This window comes from Phascolarctos cinereus, unplaced genomic scaffold (assembly GCF_003287225.1).
Source record: "Phascolarctos cinereus isolate Bilbo 61053 unplaced genomic scaffold, phaCin_HiC Scaffold_7;HRSCAF=346, whole genome shotgun sequence".
NCBI lineage: Eukaryota > Metazoa > Chordata > Mammalia > Diprotodontia > Phascolarctidae > Phascolarctos > Phascolarctos cinereus.
In genome coordinates, this window is record NW_027556180.1 from 87,183,232 (window position 1) to 87,204,174 (window position 20,943).

At 38.7% G+C, this 20,943-nt stretch overlaps 1 protein-coding gene across 1 annotated transcript in view; it reads right to left on the reverse strand.

Annotated features, from left to right (window-relative positions):
* The window catches only part of LOC110197327 (aldehyde oxidase 2-like), a 116,462-nt gene that overhangs the window by 27,774 nt on the left and 67,745 nt on the right, over window positions 1-20,943 (reverse strand). The window contains exons 26-31 of the mRNA XM_078147662.1: window positions 16,322-16,549; window positions 14,487-14,582; window positions 11,461-11,589; window positions 9,581-9,655; window positions 7,012-7,064; window positions 2,665-2,779 (exon numbers count right to left, since the gene is read on the reverse strand). Of these exons, the coding sequence (XP_078003788.1) occupies window positions 2,665-2,779; window positions 7,012-7,064; window positions 9,581-9,655; window positions 11,461-11,589; window positions 14,487-14,582; window positions 16,322-16,549 (696 nt within the window). The remainder of the gene's footprint in view (window positions 1-2,664; window positions 2,780-7,011; window positions 7,065-9,580; window positions 9,656-11,460; window positions 11,590-14,486; window positions 14,583-16,321; window positions 16,550-20,943) is intronic.

The window sequence follows — 20,943 nt, forward strand, 5'->3', positions numbered from 1 at the left end:
CACAGTTTCAAAATATTTAACATTGTAGTTCACTAAAAGGGCAATGGAAAGGTGTATGGTGGGTGTAAGCAGGCTGCAATATGTCATACTGTTTAAAGGATGTTGTCAGAAAGATAGATGACTGAAAAAGGTCCGTCATCTCTTATCTGAGAGCAAGGAGTAGCTAAAGTTCCATCATTGAAAAGCACAGATTCTAGATTGTAGATGCAGGGGTGGGGAACCTGCAGCCTTGAGGCCACATGTGGCCTTCTAGGTCCTTAGGTGTGGTCTTTTGACTGAGTCCAAGTTTTACAGAACAAATCCTTTTATTAAGGGGATTTGTTCTGTGAAGTTTGGATTCAGTCAAAGGGCCACACTTGAGGACCTAGAGGGCCACATATGGCCCTGAGAGGCGGGTTCCCCACCCCTCTTCTAGAGGACGGTCCATGGCACATTCGATAGGCTCTTTCTGGATGATTTATGGGAAGACGTAGGCAAGAATTATACAGGATGAAAAGGTGTGGGTGAGTTGCAGTCTGTATAATTAGAAGTAATGCCCCTGTTGATGAAATTATGGATCCATCAACTACAGAAATACTTAAAAGATGCTTTAATATCCTCCATATGATCTTTTTCTTTCTTTTTTTAAAATAAGTTTTTGGTTACTTTTCATTTTTATGTAATTTTCACTCCCGGATATACCATCTCTTCCTCTGACCACATCCCCTTGGTTGAACCTTCCTCTCACCTTATAATAGAGAAAAACAGTTAAGCAAAACCAAGCAAATACAGGGACCACATCTGATGATGTGTGCAACATTCTGCCATCCTAGTCCCTTGCTTCTCTGCCAAGAGGAGGAGTAAGTTATGTTTCATTTGGACCATTTCTTTTTGAGGGAAGTTGGCGGAAGATGATCTTGGCATGAGTTATAATTTAGTTTTCTGTAATTTTCTATAGCACACTGTAATATGTTGTATAAGAACAAAAAAGAGCATCTGGTAGACCACCATGAATCCGTGAGCTCATGCCTGCCCAGCCTATGTAGTTCTTATTCTTCTATAAATCTGCCACAATTCTTTAATTGCCTTCTATAAATCTGTCTCTGCAATGTCCTACAGGCCTTCCTCTTGTTGTCTGGACATTGCATGGATACCAGTGGAACCTGTGTGATTTCCACGTGTATTCTATTCCAAAATCTCATTTAGTATTATAGGTCTAAAGTTTCTTAGTATTCATTTGTGAAATCAGAAATTTTTTTTTTTTGCTAAGTGGTGATAATCCCCATTAAAGTCTAACTCTGATGCTTCATTTGTGGCATGAAGAAAAAACTGGGTTTTTGAAGGCTGCGCTAGTGGGGTATAAGCTCTGGTAGTCTCTAATAGTAAGGAAAAGTTTCTAATGTAGAACTGGTAATGGACTGTATGTCTTTTGACCAGTCTTCCTAGATTTGGAGAGGCTCATGGCTTGGCCATGAGGGTGATGTTTTTGGTAATAGCAACTCTCCAAGTTATGCAGAAATTGTGATCTACATCAGTGGAGGGACTTCCTTCACTGAAGAAATCACAGAACCCTAAAGTATCTCACTTATGGCTGCCAATAACCAGTTTTGTTTTGTAGCAGCATTGTTAATGGCCCACAGCTAAATGCCATGGTAAAGTTAGAAAACCCCACTTAAATCTTGGTCAGCTGATTTCCTATTGAAAACATTGTTCCTGTGAGGAATATATATATATGTATGTATATTTTAGTGAGGCTATCGGGGTTAAGTGACTTGCCCAGAGTCACACAGCTAGTAAGTGTCAAGTGTTTGAGGTCACATTTGAATTCAAGTTCTTCTGACTCCAAGGGCAGAGCTCTATCCACTTCACCACCTAGCTGCCCTGAGAAAATTTCTTGTAAAATTTCTTTCTGCTTAATATTTTTCTGAGGTATAACTAATTAATGATATTTGAAGGGACATACCTGTGTATATAACTAAGAAAATTTACCAATTTTTTTTTTTACCAAAAATTCCTCACAGGGTTTTTTGGAAAGGATCTTTGCAGAAATATCATTTCAGAATGCTTTCTTAAGATCATTTACTAAATTACCTACCTATTCTTTAACATTAGATATATACAATATTTGATATTCATAATCCCTGACCTTTGGGAATCCCTTTCTCAACTCTTCTCCAGGGTCAAGCTTCTTGGCCATTTTCATTTACATCCTCGTAGTCAGAGGTGTGCTGGTAAATGTTTGACAACCATCCCTCCAAAAAAAAAATGTACACACACTTTAACAACAACAACAGAGATCTCTGAGGAATCCAGTTTGAAATTTTCAGTAGACTATTAGTGAAGGGATATATCATTTTCTTAAGTGTTTCTTAAGTTTCTCCTTTCTCTAGGAACAGAGTAGCTTTGGAGGAATTTGTTTTTAGTTTCCCGGAGTAAAATATGCACACAGTTGATGTTTAATTTCCTAGAAAGTAAAGACTATAGTATACACTAAAATTTGAATTTTGGGGGCATATGTGGAAATTTAGGGAAGAATTGGACATCGAGACATCCCTGTATAACTGAAAGGATCTTAGTCTTATCTTTTCATAACTCATAAACTATCAATTACCTCAATAAAAGACAGAAAGCATTTCATACAAACAAAGGAAACAAAATTTTATCATTTGTGAAAGCTATAGTAACCTTATGAGCTCCTGTCAGGCAGTCAATTTCAACTTCAGAACAGGCAGCTCCTTCAACGTAGTATGGAAATGGGTCTCCTTCCCCTTTCTCCCAGTCCATATTGGCCTTATAGCCTCTGGTGAAAGCAATAAAACCTGTGACATTAGCTGTAGTATGAGAATAACATGATATAATTTTTGTTTTTTAAGTCTTTTATTGGTATGTTTTTTGATATAACTTTCATTTACAACTGAGAGCTATAATTCCTCCCTTCTCCCCACCTAGTGAATCACCCCTGATAATAAAGAATAAAAAAAAGAAAGAGAGAAAAAAGTTTAGTAAAATGAACACATCAGTTGAATCTGACAGTATATACAGTTTTCAATACCTATAGTCCCTTGACCTTGGCAAGGAAGGGAGAGAAATGTGCTTTCTCAACTCTTCCCCAAGGCCAAGTTTCTTGGTCATTAAAATTATACCTCTTTTTTTTTTTTGGTTATTTACAGTTCCATTATTGTCAGAGGTGTGCTGGTAGATACTTAACAGCCACCTCTCCAAAATAATGTAGGTGTGTTGGTAAATATTTAACAATCACCTCTCCCCAAAAATTGTACACACATTTTTAAATTTAATCTGTATTATTAAAATTTCCCCCCACTTTCTTAAGTCCAGACAATCAACAAAAGAATAAATCAAGCCTTAGTTTCTAACATTTGTTGGTTTCTGAAACATAAATGTTCATTTAGTAATTTGGCTCTTTGTATCCATTGTGTATATTGCTTTCCTAGTGCTTACTTCATTCTGCATCAGTTCACGTCTTGTGCTTCTCTGAATTCTTTATAACCATTATTTCTTATGCCAGTAATATTCTATTTATCTATTACGACTTGTTTAGCCACTTTGCTCTCATGAACAGCTACTTAAAGTGTTGCTATGAATATTTTGCTGTACATGAGACCTTTCTGTCTTTGTCCTGTTTGTGAGATGCATCTAATAGTGGCATCTCTGAATCAAAGGATAAGGATATTTTCATAACTTTGAAAATATAATTCCAAATTGCCTTCTAGAATGGTTGGACCAATTCATAACTTCAGCAACAATTACTAGGGTGCCAGTTTTTCTGTAGCCCCTCTGCCACTGACTGTTTCCATCTTTTGTCATCTTTGCCAATTTTCGAGGCAAAACTTCAGAATCATTTGGATTTGCATTTCTCTTATTGATTAGTGATTTGGAGAAATCTCTCCTATTTTATCCTCCAACATATCCTCTTCTCTCTCAGTTTTGTGACACTATACTTTCGGTCCTCCTGCCACCAGTCTAAGTGCGCCACCATCTCCTGGGCTAGATTAGTATCCATATCATGCCCCGACTGTAGGTATACCCCAAGGCATGGCCCTACGACCTCTTTCTTTCCCTCCTTCCTCTCTTCCTCTTCCTTCCTTCCGCTCTTCTTCTTCCTCCTCCTCCTCTTTCTTCTTCCCTTTTCCTTCTTTCTTCCTTCTTTTTTTCCTCTCACCTCATAAGCCCTTATGGTACAAATTATCATCCCCATGAAGATGACTCACAGATCTATAGACACAGCTTTAATGTTTCCTGAGCTCCAGTCCCAACGATCACAGGACCATAGATTGATAGTTGCAAGGGACCTTACAGGTCATTTAGTTCACTTGCATCATTTTACAAATGAGGAAACTGGGGACCAGAGAGGCTAAGTGACTTATCCAAGGTCAGATTAAGTAAGTAATAAGCGGCAAAGTAGAGATTTGAACCCAGGTCCTCTGACTCTAAATCCAGTGCTGTGCCACTATGCCCATGACATCTCCCTTCACTAATGCTTACCTCCTGAACATTTCAAACTGGATGCCTCAGAGACATCTCAAATTCAATGGAATTAAAACACGATGCATCTTTCCCCCCAAACTTACCTCTCTACCAAACTTCCCTACTTCTAATAGTTGTTGTTGTTGTTTACTAATTTTCCAGTTGTGTCTGATTCTTCCTGACCGCATTTGGGGTTTTCTTGTCAAAGATACTGAAAGTGGTTTGTCAATTCCTTCTCCAGCTCATATAACAGATGTGGAAACTGAGAAAAACAGGGTTAAGTGACTTGCCCAGGGCCATAGTTCTATGGAGAGCACAACTATTCTTCTAGTCTCCCAGTTCCATAACCTCAACGTTATTCTCATCTCCCCACTCTCCCTCATCCTAAAAACAAATCCATTGTCAAAGCTTGCCATTTCTACCTCCACAACGAGTCAGATTTTTTTTTCCTATTTGTTACACGTGGCACTCTATTTCCTGCCTTGGCGCCTTTTCCGCTGGATGCTCCTACTCTTCCCCCCTGCCTCGGTTTCCCTCCTCACCTCCTTCCCTCCTTCACAAAATCACTCACTTCCTTCAAGTCCTTCAGGATCAAGTACCCCGTTCCACAGGACGCCTTTCCTGATTTCCCAACTGATAGTGACTTCTCTCCCTAACTCCTTTATATCTATTTTGTATTTATTTGTTTTGTATATATGTGTTGTACGTATGTTATCTCCTTTTATAGAATGTAAATTCCTTGATATCAGGAACTATTACTTTTGTCTTTATATTCCAGAGCCAAGCACAGTTTCTGGTACACAACAGACACACTAAATGCTGGTTGGTGGGCTCCATTGATATTAGACTGATCATTTGAGTGATGGTGTTATTTCAGATATTCTTTAGCCTGGTGTTGGACCTGTCTAGGGTTTAACTGTATTCACCCTAGACACCTAAACTTTCCCTTTTGTTTCCCCTAATTACACACAGGATTTACAAAGTATTTTCCTTATAATAATGCTGTGAGGTTGGAAGTGCAAGCATTATTATTCCCATATTATGGATGAGGAAACTGAGGCTCAGAAAGCCTGGTGGAAATAACTGTAGACTTAAAGTCAAAAGACATGGCTTCAAGTTCCTGCTAAATAACTGTGTGACACATGACTAATACGAAAATGTTTTTCATGACTGCCCATTTATAACCTTTATCAAATTTCTTGCCTTCTCAGTGAGGGGGAAGAGATGAGATGGTGGGAGAGAATTTAGAACTCAAAATTATAAAAAACAAAGGTTAAATACTATTTTTACACATAATTGAAAAAAATTTAAAAATAACTTGTGATCTTGGGGCATGCTAATAGGTTATTACTAAATATTCTATCTTCTTACTACTTAGCAAAGCTATAATTACAATAAAAAATGCAGTGAAATAATCAAATATTGCAATATAGCCTTTTCTTGCCTAATGTGGTTCTATGATTATGTCAGTCTTTATTTTTCACAGGATGCATCTCCAAGCTAACCTGGGGATTATTCATAACAGTTTTCATTTACATAAAGTTTTGTCAGCCTATAGATTTAAATCTAGAAGGGATCTTATAGTTAAACCTTTCATTTTACATATGGAGAAACTAAATCCCAAAGAGTTGAAGTGACTTGTCTGAGGTCACATGTTAAATTGCAGAGCAAGGATTGAAAGCCAAGAGCCAAATCCATCACTTCCTGATTTAAGTGTTTTTGCAAACATCCCATTCGAGTCTCAAGAATGCTGTAACAGATGAGGAAATTAAGCCTTTCAAGAGGCTAGCCTAGTATATTGAGCGCCAGATAAAGGACCCAAACCTAGGTCCTCATCTTTTGACTCACAAGTTCCAGGATCTTTCCACTAAACAACCTTAGAGCAACTTGGTGATCAGCAGTTCTCAAAATGTGGTTCTTGGACTCTTTGAAGTCCAAGGGTCTTTGAAGTCAAAATTTTTTCATAATATTAAGACATTATTTGCCTATGAAAATACTCCTCCCTTTTCCAGTATTTTCTTCATATGCCTCAGCCAAAACAAAGTATCACAACATATTGAATACAGAAGCAGATATGAGAATCCGGTTGTCTTCTGTTAAGCCAGATATTAAAGAGATTTGCAAAAATATGTAAAAACAATGCTATTTTCCTTACTTTTGGGGGGAAAATATAAAAATTTTTAAAAATATTTTTAATATTTTTGTGAAATGTGAAAAATTGTTTTTATAAAATTTTACTTAAGTTAACATGTAATGAGTTTATAAAGAATTAATGACAAATAAATATTTTCAAAATTACCAGTTTTAATTCTAATATGACAAATATTAACAGATATGACCGAAATGAACAAAAGTTCTCCTGGGCCCTAAATAATTTTTAAAAGTGGGAAGGGGTCCTGAGACCACCAAAAAGTTTGAGAACTGTTGGTTGACCTAGGCTGATTCTCCATATTTTACAGATAAGGAAATGGACGCAGCAGTCAAGTAGCATCTCTAGATAGGCAGAGTCCTGAAATTTACAAAAAAGAGAAGAAAACTTTTTTTTACCTGAAATATCCTGTAGCTGAAAGGCTGATTCTTTTTTCAAATGCTGCTTTGACCTGTAGAATGGGCATATTCAAGATAAACTTATAATGGAGGAAACATAAAAACTTGCAAGGCCCAATGCCCAGGGTGTGAGTGACTCTGTACACTTGGGAATATGGGAGGTTCTTGAACCTGCTTGGTCCTGACACTTCACCCTCTAGACCAGAGACTAGGCTGGTGGGTATTTAACTCTTTCTATTCTGGAGCTCTGAGGCCTGTACGATTCTGCTTGGATGAGTGCCTCCTGTGGCCCATGATAACTAGCTGTCCCCAGCCATGCTTCATGCTTTGTACCTGGATATCCCTGATTTCCCCACCCCTTATCCAGGTCTGGAATCATTCTCAAATCAATACTGCCATTGCTCCTGGAAAGGGTGTCAATCTACCCCTCTGTGGCTCCACTCACCAACCCTGTGGCTTTCTTTCTTTTTCTTCCTTCCTTCCTTCCTTCCTTCCTTCCTTCCTTCCTTCCTTCCTTCCTTCCTTCCTTCCTTCCTTCCTTCCTTCCTTCCTTCCTTCCTCCCTCCCTCCCTTACTCTTTCTTTCCTCTCTCTCTGTCTCTGTTTCTCTCTCCTCCTTCTTGCTATTGGTAAATTTTATTTTTTATTGTGAATTTAATTATTCACAGAGATCTGTATCAGAAACAGTGAACTTTTGTTACATATAGTTTGCTTTTTAGGTCATATAATAGTACATATATGTCTTAAAAAAAACCCCAAACAGAAATTTATAACTCTATGATTTTTTAAACCCAAATAATCCTCCCTGGCTACTGCACATCTCTGTGTTGTTTCATCATTAGAATGTAAACCTCTTCAGGTTAAAGACTCACTTTTGTATTTATATCACCAGAGCTTAATACTGTGCTTGTCTCATAGTAAGTGCTTAATGAGTGCTTTTTTCATTTATTCATTCATTCATTCATTCATTCATTCATTCATAGAACTGAAATCAGATGTCCATGTTATGCACCTAGATATTCCATACCCACCACAGGCCATGAGGTAGCTTTTGTCATAAAATGACCACGTTCAACTTCTTATCCTTTCTAGAAGAGTAGTCCATGTACTGTTTGGGGTAAAGCAGGAGAATCCCCTTCTTGCTAGCTGACCAGTGGCTTTTTTGAAGTCGGGGAAAGACAGAGAAGTTTCCTAATGTCTAAAATCATATCTCAGAGTGTATTTTCCCAGAGAAGCAATTTTAGAAATGGTGCTTAGATTCCAGGCTAGTCCATAGAAGTATGAGGGAGTACACTGGCAGAAACCTTATGAGTTACTTCAGGCATCCTTTCATGCCTTCTGTTTCCTCAGAGGTTGGCAACCCTCAATAGACAGACACACATACATGTATGTATAAATACACACATGTATATGTATATATATATATACACACAGAGATATGTGTGTATATCTGTTCTTTCCATCTATCTATCTATCTATCTATCTATCTATCTATCTATCTATCTATCTATCTATCTATCTATCGTATTCCTGTTGGGCCTTTGCTATAGTAAGAGAGGACCCATTATAAAGTTTCCTTTCTCCTCTGACTTACATAATTTTAGAAGTCTGATTTTTGGAGATTGAAGTAGGGTAGAGTCATATCAATTAGGCTTGGCATACGTGATATAATTCATGAGCTGATTATGGCTAGATTTTCTAGGTGTTAGAAATTTTTGGGATGGGAATTTTTGGGAGGAGAATATATTTGTTCTGATGAAATTAGATATCGTATTATGAATAAGACTGAGATATCAGAGTTATTTTCACTGACACATATTCAATATTAATTAAATCTTTGGTCTCCTGCTTTCAAGCCTTGTTGGAAACACAGCTTAGTGGAGGAAAAAGAGAAGGGGAGGGGGAGTGTTTAGTCCAAAGAAGGCAAAACCTAGAAGAGACATGATAGCAGTGTTGATGTAGTTGAAGGGTTATCACAAGGAAGAGGGCTTAAGACTTATCTTTAGCCCAGGGGCAGCTAGGTGGCACAGTGGATAGAGTACTGGCCCTGAAGTCAGGAGGACCTGAGTTCAAATATGGCCTCAGACCAAACACTTGACACTTACTAGCTGTGTGACCCTGGGCAAGTCACTTAATCCCAATTGCCTAAAAAAAAAAAGACTTATCTTTAGCCCCAAAGGACAGCATTAAAAGCAATAGGTATAATTTGAGACCACCAAATAACCAACTTTTATTTTGATTTCAGCTTTCCATTTTACTAAAGTACATTAGGGGAGTGAGTTTGTAATGGTTTATTTTTCTTGTGTCTTCTTCTGAGCTATGTTCTTCCCTTCCCCAGATGGGTACAGATGAATGCTTTATTCAAGCCTACATGCATTTAGGGACACTCTATTCAATCCTTCCACTTAGAGCCCAGCTGGAGAAAGAGAACAGAGCTTCTAGCGTTTCTGATATTAGAACAGTTGTCTTCACTTCGTATTTGGCCCACCCCTCCAAGTAAATAGCAATTTGTACCAGTTTTCCTGTATTTATTTCTTATTCTGAGAAGCAAATGTGGATACTGCACTTACCCAGTCTTCCCATGTGCCTTCAGGATTTTTCTTAATGATGGGCTCAAGGCGTTTCAGGAGAATCTGACAGGCATTCTTGTGGGGGTAAAGATGGGAAAAATATTAAAAGAAACATTAATTCATTTAACTTTGAATGAAAAACTAGTAAAAGTGAATTAATATTTATTTGGTGGTATAATTAGTTACATTAGAGACTTTTAAAATAGGAACACAGATTTCAATGGGACCTCGGAGATTATTGAGTTCAATTCTTTTATTTTTACAGATAAGGAAACTGAGACTCAGAGAATGACTTGTCCAGGATCACACAGCTAGAAAGTTTCTGAGGTGAAATTTGGATCCAGGTTTTCCTGATTTCAAGTCTAGATTTCTGTCCACTATACCAGACAATCATTCTTTTCTTTCTTTCTCAATTCCTCTACCTTCACTTATATCCTTGCTTTCAGGTTCTACTTCGAGATCCCTCAGCCTTTTGCTGTCTTTTCCTCTATTTTTTATGTCTGTCCTTTCTTTTACCTCCTTCCATTCCACTGTCCCTAGCATTATCTCGTGCTCCTCATGGATCAAACCTTCCCATATTTAATCACATTTCCCCTGCACTTTTTAGTAATACTATCTTACTGTCAATACCTGCCACCCTTCAGATCTAAAATGGTAATAATGACTTATCTTTGCTGGCTTTTGGAGGCATTTGCGCTAGACATGAGATAAAGAATGAAGAGCATGTCAAGTTTTCTATAGGACTATATGTGGTAATACCAAATGTGGTAGATATTACCAGATCTAATAAGGATACCCAAATGTGCCCTGATCATTGACTTCTTTCTCTTATTCTAAGAGAATACAAGCTCTGAACTCCATAAAATGAGTTAGATCTTTGCTTTTTCCCTTACTTCCCCCATGTTTTGAATTGGTTCTCAGTCTTGGCCAAAGGTAGACCTAATAGGTTTTTGGTTCCTTCTAGCTTTCATTTTGAAGAACATCTTAAGATACAGAATCTCAGAGCCATTTAATTGAAGCCATCCCTGAGCAAAAATCCCCTCTCTAAAACAACCAATGCGTGATCATCTGGCCTTTGTTTGAAGATCTTTAGTAAGAGGGAACATGCTACCATTTATGTCAGTTGATTCCATTTTGGGATAGCTTTAATCGTTAGGAAGTTTTTCCTGACATAGGCATGCTGTCCCATGGAGCATGCATGGGATAGGCCTGTGCCCTGGCCCCTTCAGGTGGTCCACCTGTGTTCTAGATTGTTGCTAATGGACCCTTCATCCCCATGACAGGGAGCTGTGTTAAACATGATTGGCGATGAGCCAAGAAGAGCAATATACTCAATAGCTTGTGAGAGAAAATGAGGACGCTTTTGGAAACGTTACTCCTGATTCTGCCTGCTTTCACTGATCCTCAGGGGACGAAGGGTCCAACCTAGATTACTGGTCACACATACCCTTCAGCAGGTGACCAGAGTCCAAGTGCTTCACCAGAAGGACCATGTATATTCCATGGTATGGCCTCCACTACGCTGATGTCAAGTCTCAAACCGCCTCTTTGTAATTTATAACTACTGCTTTTAATTCTGTACTTTGGGGCTACGGATAAGTCTTAAGTCTTCTTCCTTGTAATAACCCTTCTTCTAAGTCTTATTTTCTTTGGATTAAACACCTCCTCTCCACTTCTCTTTTTCAGCCACTAAGCTGTGTTTCCACAAGGCTTAAAAGCAGTTTCTCTTAGATATGAACTCTAGGACTGGCACTAACCACCTTTTACATGCTATTGTGGCTGGCAACAAATCTTCTAGACTTTAAGCCACCCTACATACCCATATTTAGCTAAAGGGAAGCCACAGACAAAGAAAAATTACACAGGGCAAAAACAGTAACCTGCACGGCCTTCCCGTTGACGTCAGCGCCAATGGATGCAGCAGTAGCAATAGTGTTAGGCACTGTGGCTGTATTTGTTTCACAGAAGTGCATATATGACATTGGTATCTTTAATTCACGGCTGGCAATCTATCAGGAAAAGAAACATTTTCAAGGAGTAAGATTTGTGACAAATAGTCAATCTAAAAAAAAGAACAATTTTATTAAGTTATTTATACAATGCTATCATTCCTAAATGAATGGACAAGCATTTATTAAGTACCTACTATGTGTCAGACACTGTACTAGGTGTTGGGGACATAAAGAGAAAAGCAAAACTGTGACCTCAAGAAAATGACAGTCAGATACCACGTACACATACAGGTCTAATCAAATTTTTGTTGTTCAGTTGTTCAGTTGACTTTTCATGATCCTGTGGACCATCCTGCCCATGGGGTTTCCTTGGCAAAGATATTGGAGTGGCTGGCCACCTCCTTCTCCAGTTGATTAAGGCAAATAGAGGTTAAGTATATGAAGTAGATAGAAGGTGTTTTTGGAGGGGAAGGACCAGGAAACATTTCCTACCAATTTATTTAATTTATTTATATATTATTTATGATTATGTTATATATTTATATTTATTTATATGTGATATAATTAGTTAAGTTTAGTCTTGAAGAAAACTGAGGCAGAGGCAAAAGAGCATCATGGGTATAGGGGATAGCTAGTGTAAATGTATGGAGACGGGAGATAGAAGAAGCCAGCATGAGAAATAGCCGGCAGATCAATGTGGATGGATGACAGAATGTTTGGAGAAGAAAAAGGAGGCTGGGAAGGTAGAAAAAAGCCAGGTTGGGAAGACCTTTAAATGCCAGAAGCAGGCATTTATATTTGATGCTACAGGTTACAGGATGCTAGTGGAATTTATCAAGTAGAAGTGTGAAGTTGTTGGACATATACTTTAGGAAAACCACTTTTATAGCTGGATGGATTGGATTGGGGAGAGATTTGAGGTATGGAGGTTAAAAGCCTTTTCCAATAATCCAAGCAAGAGGAGATGAGGACCTGATCTAAGGTAGAAGCTGTGTGAGAGGAGAGAAGAGAAAGTATACAAGATAGATATATTGGGGACCTAGAAATTACAAAATTTAGTAGTTGACTGGACATGTGGGGTGAATAACGAGTGAGGGTGACATAGATTTTATGAATCTGGGTGACTAGAAGGATAGTGGTACTCTTGATAGTAGCAGGAAAGTAGGTTTCAGGGAAATAACGGTGAGTTCTGTTTCATGTTGATTTTGACACGTCTACAATACATCCATTTTGAAATGTCCAGTAGGCATTTTGTGTTGTAGTACTGGAGAGAGGCTTAGGATAGATGTATAGAAAAGAGGGACCAGGACTGAACCTTAGCATACACCCACTGTTAGTGGCCATGGCATGGATGAAGATAAGGCAAAAGAAACTGAAGAGTGGTCAGATAGGTAGGAGGAGGGTTGTGGAAACCTAGAAGGGGGGGGTCACCAACAGAAAAATGCAGAAAGATGAAGATTAAGGTAAGTCCACTTGGCTTGGTAACATCTAATTCATTGTTAGTAAGTACCAGGGTCTCTTAGAGAGAAGACAAGTTTTGATGTCGCTTTTATATTACTACCTAGTGGTTCCCCCTTTCAAATTTTTTGTTGTTTAGTTGTTCAGTTGGGTCTGACTCTTCAATCTCCTGTGGAGCATACTGTCCATGGGGTATTCTTGGCAAAGATATTGAGTGGTTTGCCACTTCCTTCTCTAGTCACTTAAGGCAAACAGAGGTTAAGTGACTTGCCCAGGGTCACACAGCTAGTAAGTGTCTGAGGCCAATTTCAGAGTTTAGCTATGTGTTTTATTTATGATATGTTCTGAGAATTTCATTACATTATATTTCAACATATGTCATCACAATGTGATCACAATCATACATGCATTCTAAGGGCTGTTCATGTGGAGGTTTTCTCATTTCTTTAGGGTCCACAGTGAGGAGGGAGAGACCAGTATCCTTCATAGTCATAATCATAATAATAATAGCACTTTTACATAGTGCCTACTATGTGCCAGGCACTGTGCTGTGCTTTACCAATATTGTAATTTGATTCTCATAATGATCCTGAGAGGTAGATGCTATTATTATTTCCATTTTATAGATAAGAAAACTGAGGTAAAGAGAGGTTAAGTGACTTGCCTAGGGTCACATAGTTAGTAAGTGTCTGAGGCTGGATTTGGCCCCAGGTCTTCCTGCCTCTAGGCTAGTGCTCACTCCGGTGCTCCACTGAGCCGCCTTTCAACAGAGAAAGCTTCTGGAAGTGCCATGGAGTGTCTGAAAGCCGGGGAACGGGGATGGCTTTCAATGCCAAAGCCTTGTTTTCATTTCCTTTCCTCACTCTCTACCACATCTAGGCTCCCAGCTTCTCAAAGCTCCCTTTTCTCTTATACTGGCTTCTCCATTGTTTACTGTCTCTCTGAGGTTACTCATCCATGATCTATTATTCTCCATTTCCCAGCTTAGCCCTTTTTTTAAAATCCCCTAGAAAGTGCTAATGAAAACTAAGACACAACTTAAAAAAAAGAAGAAAGAAAATGGAAAACCCAGTCATCATTATCTGTCCATCTGTAGGTCTCCTCTCTCCCCCCAACCCCCATCTCATTATATGTTCCATCAGAGAAGTGCCAGGTTCCTTAATTAATTGACACCCAACCAAATCCCAAGTATATAGCAAGGGGAATGTTTTTCTCAATTGGATGAATACCTTCACCTGCATTTCAGGCTTATTTATACATGAACATCACATCCACCTACCCAGCCACTGAAGCTAATCTGTCTGATATCTGAGAAGCCATTTGCAGTAACATTCAAGAACCCAGTTACCAAAAACAGAAAGTCATATTTAATCAAAAGTTAATGAACTTGAAAGAAAAAAAAGATGAAGTTAAAAACTAAAGGTACAAATAACATCACTGTAACTGACATTTACAGCATAAGATTTGTAGTTGTTATTTTTATTTTATTTTTTTACCTGTAACATTTTGGTGTGAATACCTTGCCCCAGCTCACTTCCTCCATGAGTTACCAATACAGAGCCATCTGTGTATATATGAACCAGTGCAGCTGCCTAGAAAAACAAATATTCCAAAAGCTGGTTATTTAATCAAAGTAAAGTTTGATATCAAACACGGAAGATGTCAAAGTTTTCACCCATGGGCAAGGAGAGGAAGAATATGGGGAGAGGATAGGCAGAGCAGTTCAATGGGAAAGATGACTGTATCTAGAATCAGAGGATCTGGGCTCCTGTGTCCCCTGTCATCACCAGCCACTTACCATTTCCAAGCCTCAGTGGCCTCATCCTGTAAATTGAGGGAGCTTGGTTAGGTAGTCTGTAAATCTATGCTCTACTAATAATAAAAAAAAAAAAAAGGGAAGTTGAAGCTGTGGCATGTTTTAGGCAGATACCATCCTTATGTATCATACCATTTTTAGCTTCATTCACACCTTTGGTACTCTAATGATCGTGAATATTGGCTTCAACCAGCTGAAAAAATGTTGCATTTTGCCATTTGGTGGAGGGGGTGGGGCGGGAGGGAGAGGGAAGGAAGAAGCATCTGGGCTTTCTTTAAGAGGCAAGGAGGCAGCTCTGCCTAGATTCTGACATGTTAGTACTTGTATAGACTAATAATAGTCTTGATTTACTGCCAAGAGCCTCCAAGAATGGTGCTTCCCAACCTGAAACTGCAGAGTCAGCATTCCAGTGTGATTGATGAGTCATCGTCATTGCCTGGCCTGAAATAGCCCAAGTTCCAATCCTAACCTTATTATTCAGAGGTACATAAATTTGGAAGAATGTAGGGACTCTAGAAACTTCTCAAATGGAGACTTAAAATCCTTGTTTATTTTGTGTGGACTTGCCTAATAGGAAGACAAGTTGACTCCTATAACCTTGGATAGATTACTAAGATTTGAATCAGAAAGATAACATGATTCCATAGACAGGCATAGGACAGGACAAATGGCCTTGGTAATCAGGACACACAACTTCTCACACCAGCTCAGTCATTGACTCACTGCGTCCTGCATGAGGTACTAAAACTTCTTATGCCCCAGTTTCCCATTTTATAAAACAGATATACTGGCCAGGAGTGTGCTGCTGTTCAGTCATTTCTGACTCTTCATGAATTCATTTGGGGTTTTCTTGGCAAAAATACTGGAGTGGTTTGCCATTTTCTTTTCCAGCTCATTTTACAGATGAGGAACTGAGGCAAACAGAATTGTAGGTCTGACCTATTAGATATAATAAGGCAAATTCTGTTCCCCAGCAAAGAGAGGATTCCATCTGTATAAATCTATAAATAAATGTTCAATACGTGCTTATGTGGACAGTGGTAACTCTATACCTTCTCTAGGCAAAGGCAGAGCAGGTTTATATATTTGGAATTAGGGGTAGGAGTAGCCGGGATAAATAGTCAGTCTATTTGTACATGGTTCCTGAGACACAGGAAGTAGCTAAAGTGTCCTAGGGAGCAAGGTCTGCAACTGCACTTAACTAATTTCCCTACCCATCCCAGGAGCTGGAAAGAGATCTCAGAGGTCAGTTAGTCCAACATCCTTATTTCACTGGAGAGGAAATGAGTTCCAGAAATGTTCAGTGGTTTGCCCAAGATCATACAGGTAGTAATCAGCAGGGATAGGATCTGAACCTGGGTCTCTGAGTTTACGTGTAGTACTCATTTCACTTTTTCCACCATGATGCTGATTTTTATTTATTTTTAGCAAGACAATACATCCCATCCTCTCATATAGCCTCCATGTTTGTTTGTTTGTTTTCTCTCATTGCCTACATCAGTAGTAACTGCCTACCTGATGGTAACTTGTCACACCAAAACCAACTGAGAACTTCATGGGGACAATGGCGATACCTTTCTTTTTCCAATAATTCTTTGAATTAAAATCTTCCACTTTTGCTTTCCTGGTGTGATAGGAAGACTTGTCCAGGCACTCATTCCAACATCTTATCAGCTTGTCAGGACTGTATGCTTGCTTATAGATAGTTTTGTCAACTCGTTTGTACATATTTTTCTCACGAATCTGAAATGTGGTGAAACTGGATTAACATATACCATTGAGACAGAGATAACATCAAGTCAATCAATCAACATCTGGTAAGCCAGGTACTGTGTTAAGTACTTCGAATAGAAAGAAAAAGTGAAAACAGAGAAAAAGAGACACTGGGACAATTTCCCAACTAGATCACTAACTTTTTGAAGGCTATGCTATTCCTTATCATGCAACTCCTAATTGTTACTAAAGTGGTATGATTGGGGTTTTATCCCAGGGTACTAAATTTAGAAGATGCCAGAGATATTTATGGCTTTTAACGGCATAGAAAAAGCAGAGCTTAGCATCTAGTTAGCAAGAATAATTGACTAAAAGAGGAAGCTACTAGATGGTGGCCTGGGATGAACTTCCTTTCTCTGATTCCACCTGGTGCTTTCTCAGCAGTGGCCTCATGAGGCCTTTGTCTTCCACACACAGAGTGGTATATTAACCTCCCCACTTCACTAAGGGCACTTTTGTGCCAATTGCCTCCAGGTATGGTACTTGTCTCAGGTTAAAAAATTCCAGATTATGGCTTAGTTGCCCCTTCTCCCCCACCTCCCTAGTACCTCTACTTCAATTAAAGTTGAAGTGACCTTGAGTACTTGAAGACTGTGCCAGTAGGGTGCCAGCTCTGGTTGTCCTTACCAAACTGGGAAGGCTTTAAATGTGGGATTGGTGATGGACTTCATGTTCGTCATACTAGGACTAGACGACTTAAGTATAGAGAGACACCTCTCAGAAGGCTGGCCATAAGGTGATGATTTCTTTTTTCAATTCAAATCAACAAACATTTATTAGGCGTGTGCCAGGCACTGTGCTAAGTGCTGGGGATACAAATAAGAAAAAGACAGTCCTGCTCTCAAGAAGCTTACAGTCTAATGGAGGAAGACAACATGGAAAAGGAAGCTGGACCCAGCCTGGAAATATCTTGTTCCGTGGAATTGAAACCAGGCAGAGCAATAGATGTAAAACAAAGTGACCTGGATTTCTACCTGCACTCTACAAAGGAAGGCTATGGAGGGGCTGCAGTGTGTCAGTGAAAGGAGTGCCCACACTGATGAAAGTCAGTGATCTTTTACAGTAATCAAGAAAAAATCCACATCATACTTTGTGAGTGTTTACAAAATGCTCTGGTTGAATAAATGAGTGAGTGACGGTCATAAGCACATGCATATAGGATCCAAAAAGTGAACTTCTTATCCTGTTAATGTAGTTTTCTGATTCCCTTTCCACCGGAAGTAGAAAGTAGTGAGGAAAGGCATGGAGCTGTGGGAAGAAGACTCAGTGACTTCTTTTTTCTCCTTCTATAGCTATGGCATTGAACTTGAAATTGTAATAATTACGCCCTGTCATGGTCTAGGGGCCCTTTGAATCTTCTTGACAAAGTATGAACTCTTTGAAAAAATGAACTTGTCTTGCTACCCCATTAATTTAGACCTTTGTTCTGGCAATGACAACATACAAATGATTACATTCTCTACTATGGAGTTACCAGAGCCATGTGGACCAAGGGCTTGAAGTTCAATCAGCTAAACCATACCTTAGGCTTTCCCTTTAAAAAAAAAAAGGTGCTCGAGGGAGAGGAAACAGAGAAATGCAGAGAAGCAAAATAAGTGCATCCATCACTGAAAAGATTCAAGATTGAATCTGGGTCTATATTAGTGGTAGATCTAGTAATGGGCCATATATCACATTGATAATAATAACTGACCTTTGGAGAGGTCAGAAGCATATCTTCACTGGCATTCACCAGGAACAGATATGCTCCTTCCTCTTTGTATAGATTCATGTATGTATCCTGAGTATTACATTGGTAGTCACTTAGTTAATTTGTTCTACTGACAATGACGTGTGATATAGATAATTCTTAATACCAAATAATACATTTTAACAATTTACATCTAAATATGTCTGTGTTATGCTCTGTGGGATTGTAGCATATTAAGCAGAGTACCAAAGTCCCACTGAGATTGAAGAAGGAGATGGGAAGCTCTATCACCATTGGACATCATTTTAGCACTTTGCTTAACTCCTAGCTCCTCCCCACTTGAAAAATTACAGAATTACTTCTCAGTGAGGATCATATTTCTCTGCATCCTTCAGTCAGTTGTGTGACCTTGAAGGTATGGCCTGTTTTGTGAAAGCCTGTCAGTTATGGTCTCTTATTTTCATAAAAAAATACATTCAATTTATATCTATCTATGTATATAGATCATTCTCATCAAAATTTTATAGAGATGAAAAAGTAGACACATGGATTGGGAGTTAATGATATCTACTAGATTATATTTTTTTAGTAATAATAATATAATAACATCTAGCATTTATATGGGGCAGTTAGCTGGCTTGGTGGATAGAATGCCAGGCCTGGAGTCAGGAAGACTTCACTCTCTGAGTTCAAATCTGGCCTCAGACACTTACTAGCTGTGTGACCCTGGGCAAGTCACTTAACCTTGTTTGCCTCAGTTTCCTCATCTGTAAAATGAGCTGGAGAAGGAAATGGCAAACCACTCCATTATCTTTGCCAAGAAAACCCCAAATGGGGTCACAAAGAGTCAGACATGAAAAAGGATTAAACAGCAAAACATTTATATAGCACTTTAAAGTTTGCAAAGCACTTTATAAATATTATCATTTCTGGTACTATCATACTTGATGCTCATAGCAACCCTGGGAGGTATTTGCTATTATTATCTCTGTTTTATAGAGAAGTAAACTGAGGCAAACAGAGATTAGATGACTTGCTCAGTGTCATGTAACTACCAAGTGTCTGAGGTAGGATTCAAATTCAGGTCCCCTCACTCCAAATCCAGCACTCTATCAAGCGAAGTACTCTTTTTACAATGCCATGCTTACTCTTTGGAATTTTTTAGCTGAATCACATTGAACTAGTGCACTTAAGGTGTGCAAATTCCCTTTACATACACGATTTCATTTAAGGCTCATAATGACTCTGTGAGGTGGGTACTAGAAATATTTCATCACATTTTACAGATGAGGAAACTGAGGCACAGTTATGTTAAATGACCTGCCCATGTCACCTAATAAGTGGTAAAGGTGGGATTTTAGCTTACATCTTCCTGATTCCAGGTGCAATATTCTTTTTACCATGTTACGCTTCCTCTTTGGAGTTTTTCCCCAATTGTTTAATATTTTCTCCTCTTTTAGGTCCCTTGAGAGTCAATCCATCAATCTTTTCAAAATTACATTGCTTCTAGCACAAATTTCTTCTTTATATACTTGGTCTGGTCCAACTGTTCTGTTCCTTGTCTATAGCACCTTTTCGTATTGGAGAATAGGATGATAAGAGTTCAAAAATTGTGATTCCACTAGTCTTTACTTCACTAAAATTACTTCTAAAAATTATAAAATACCAAGTTTTTAAAAGTTTTTTTTTAAACATAAAATAGTGAATGTGGTATTTGGGAATGTAATAAGTATAATTCTTGGTCCGTGTTGCAGGCTGTTCCAGAAAGTACCAATAGGACACTCAATGATAAGCAGTACAGTAATTCTCAAATGCAAGTTCTGCCTATAGAAGATTGAAGTCTATTTCTAATTCAAAGAAGAAAAGAAAGAAATACGGAAGAAAAAGGCAGCATCTCGTACTCGTCAGACAATTCACATTTTTGAAATCCTGCAGAGCCAATATCCGAAGGTAGAGATGTAAATGATAAGAGCTCTGCACTGGTCTGCTTTACAAAGCAAGCGGCCCCCTTTGGACTTGAGGCTTTAAAGGAACTTTCCAATGTTGCAGGATGTAGGACATCTTTGGAGGCTGTTCCCAGAATGCGGGCCAGGGATTCTGGGAAGTAGTTTCTTCTTGCCACACGGCAGATTGGTCTTAGCACAATACAGTCTCCTGATTCCTTGTGTTTATCTCCTGCTATGCTCAGCACGTAGGAGAAACTGGTCTTCAGAAAAATAAAAAGCAACAAAATAAAACAAAACCTTGACCTAAGTCAAGAAACAAATGAACATGTAAAAGGTAAAGAAACTTGTCTTGATTCAAGAAAATTCAGCTTTTAGAAGTCTGTGGACGATGATATGGAAAAAAAAAAGCAAAAACACCTGATCACTTAGAAAATGAGACTTGTCAGATCTAATTCCATGTGGCAAAAGTTATATCTGTCTCTCTTACTTCCTTCAGGGGTAGGGAACCTGTGGCCTCGAGGCCACATGTGGCCCTCAAGTGTGGCATTTTGACTGAATCCAAACTTCACAGAACAAATCCCCTTAATAAAAGGATTTGTTCTGTAAAACTTGGACTCAGTCAAAAAGCCGCTCCCAAGGACATGTGGCCTCAAGGCTGCAGGTTCCGCACCCCTGTGTTAGATTCTTTCCTAACACTATCATTTAATCAACAAGCATTTATTAAACAC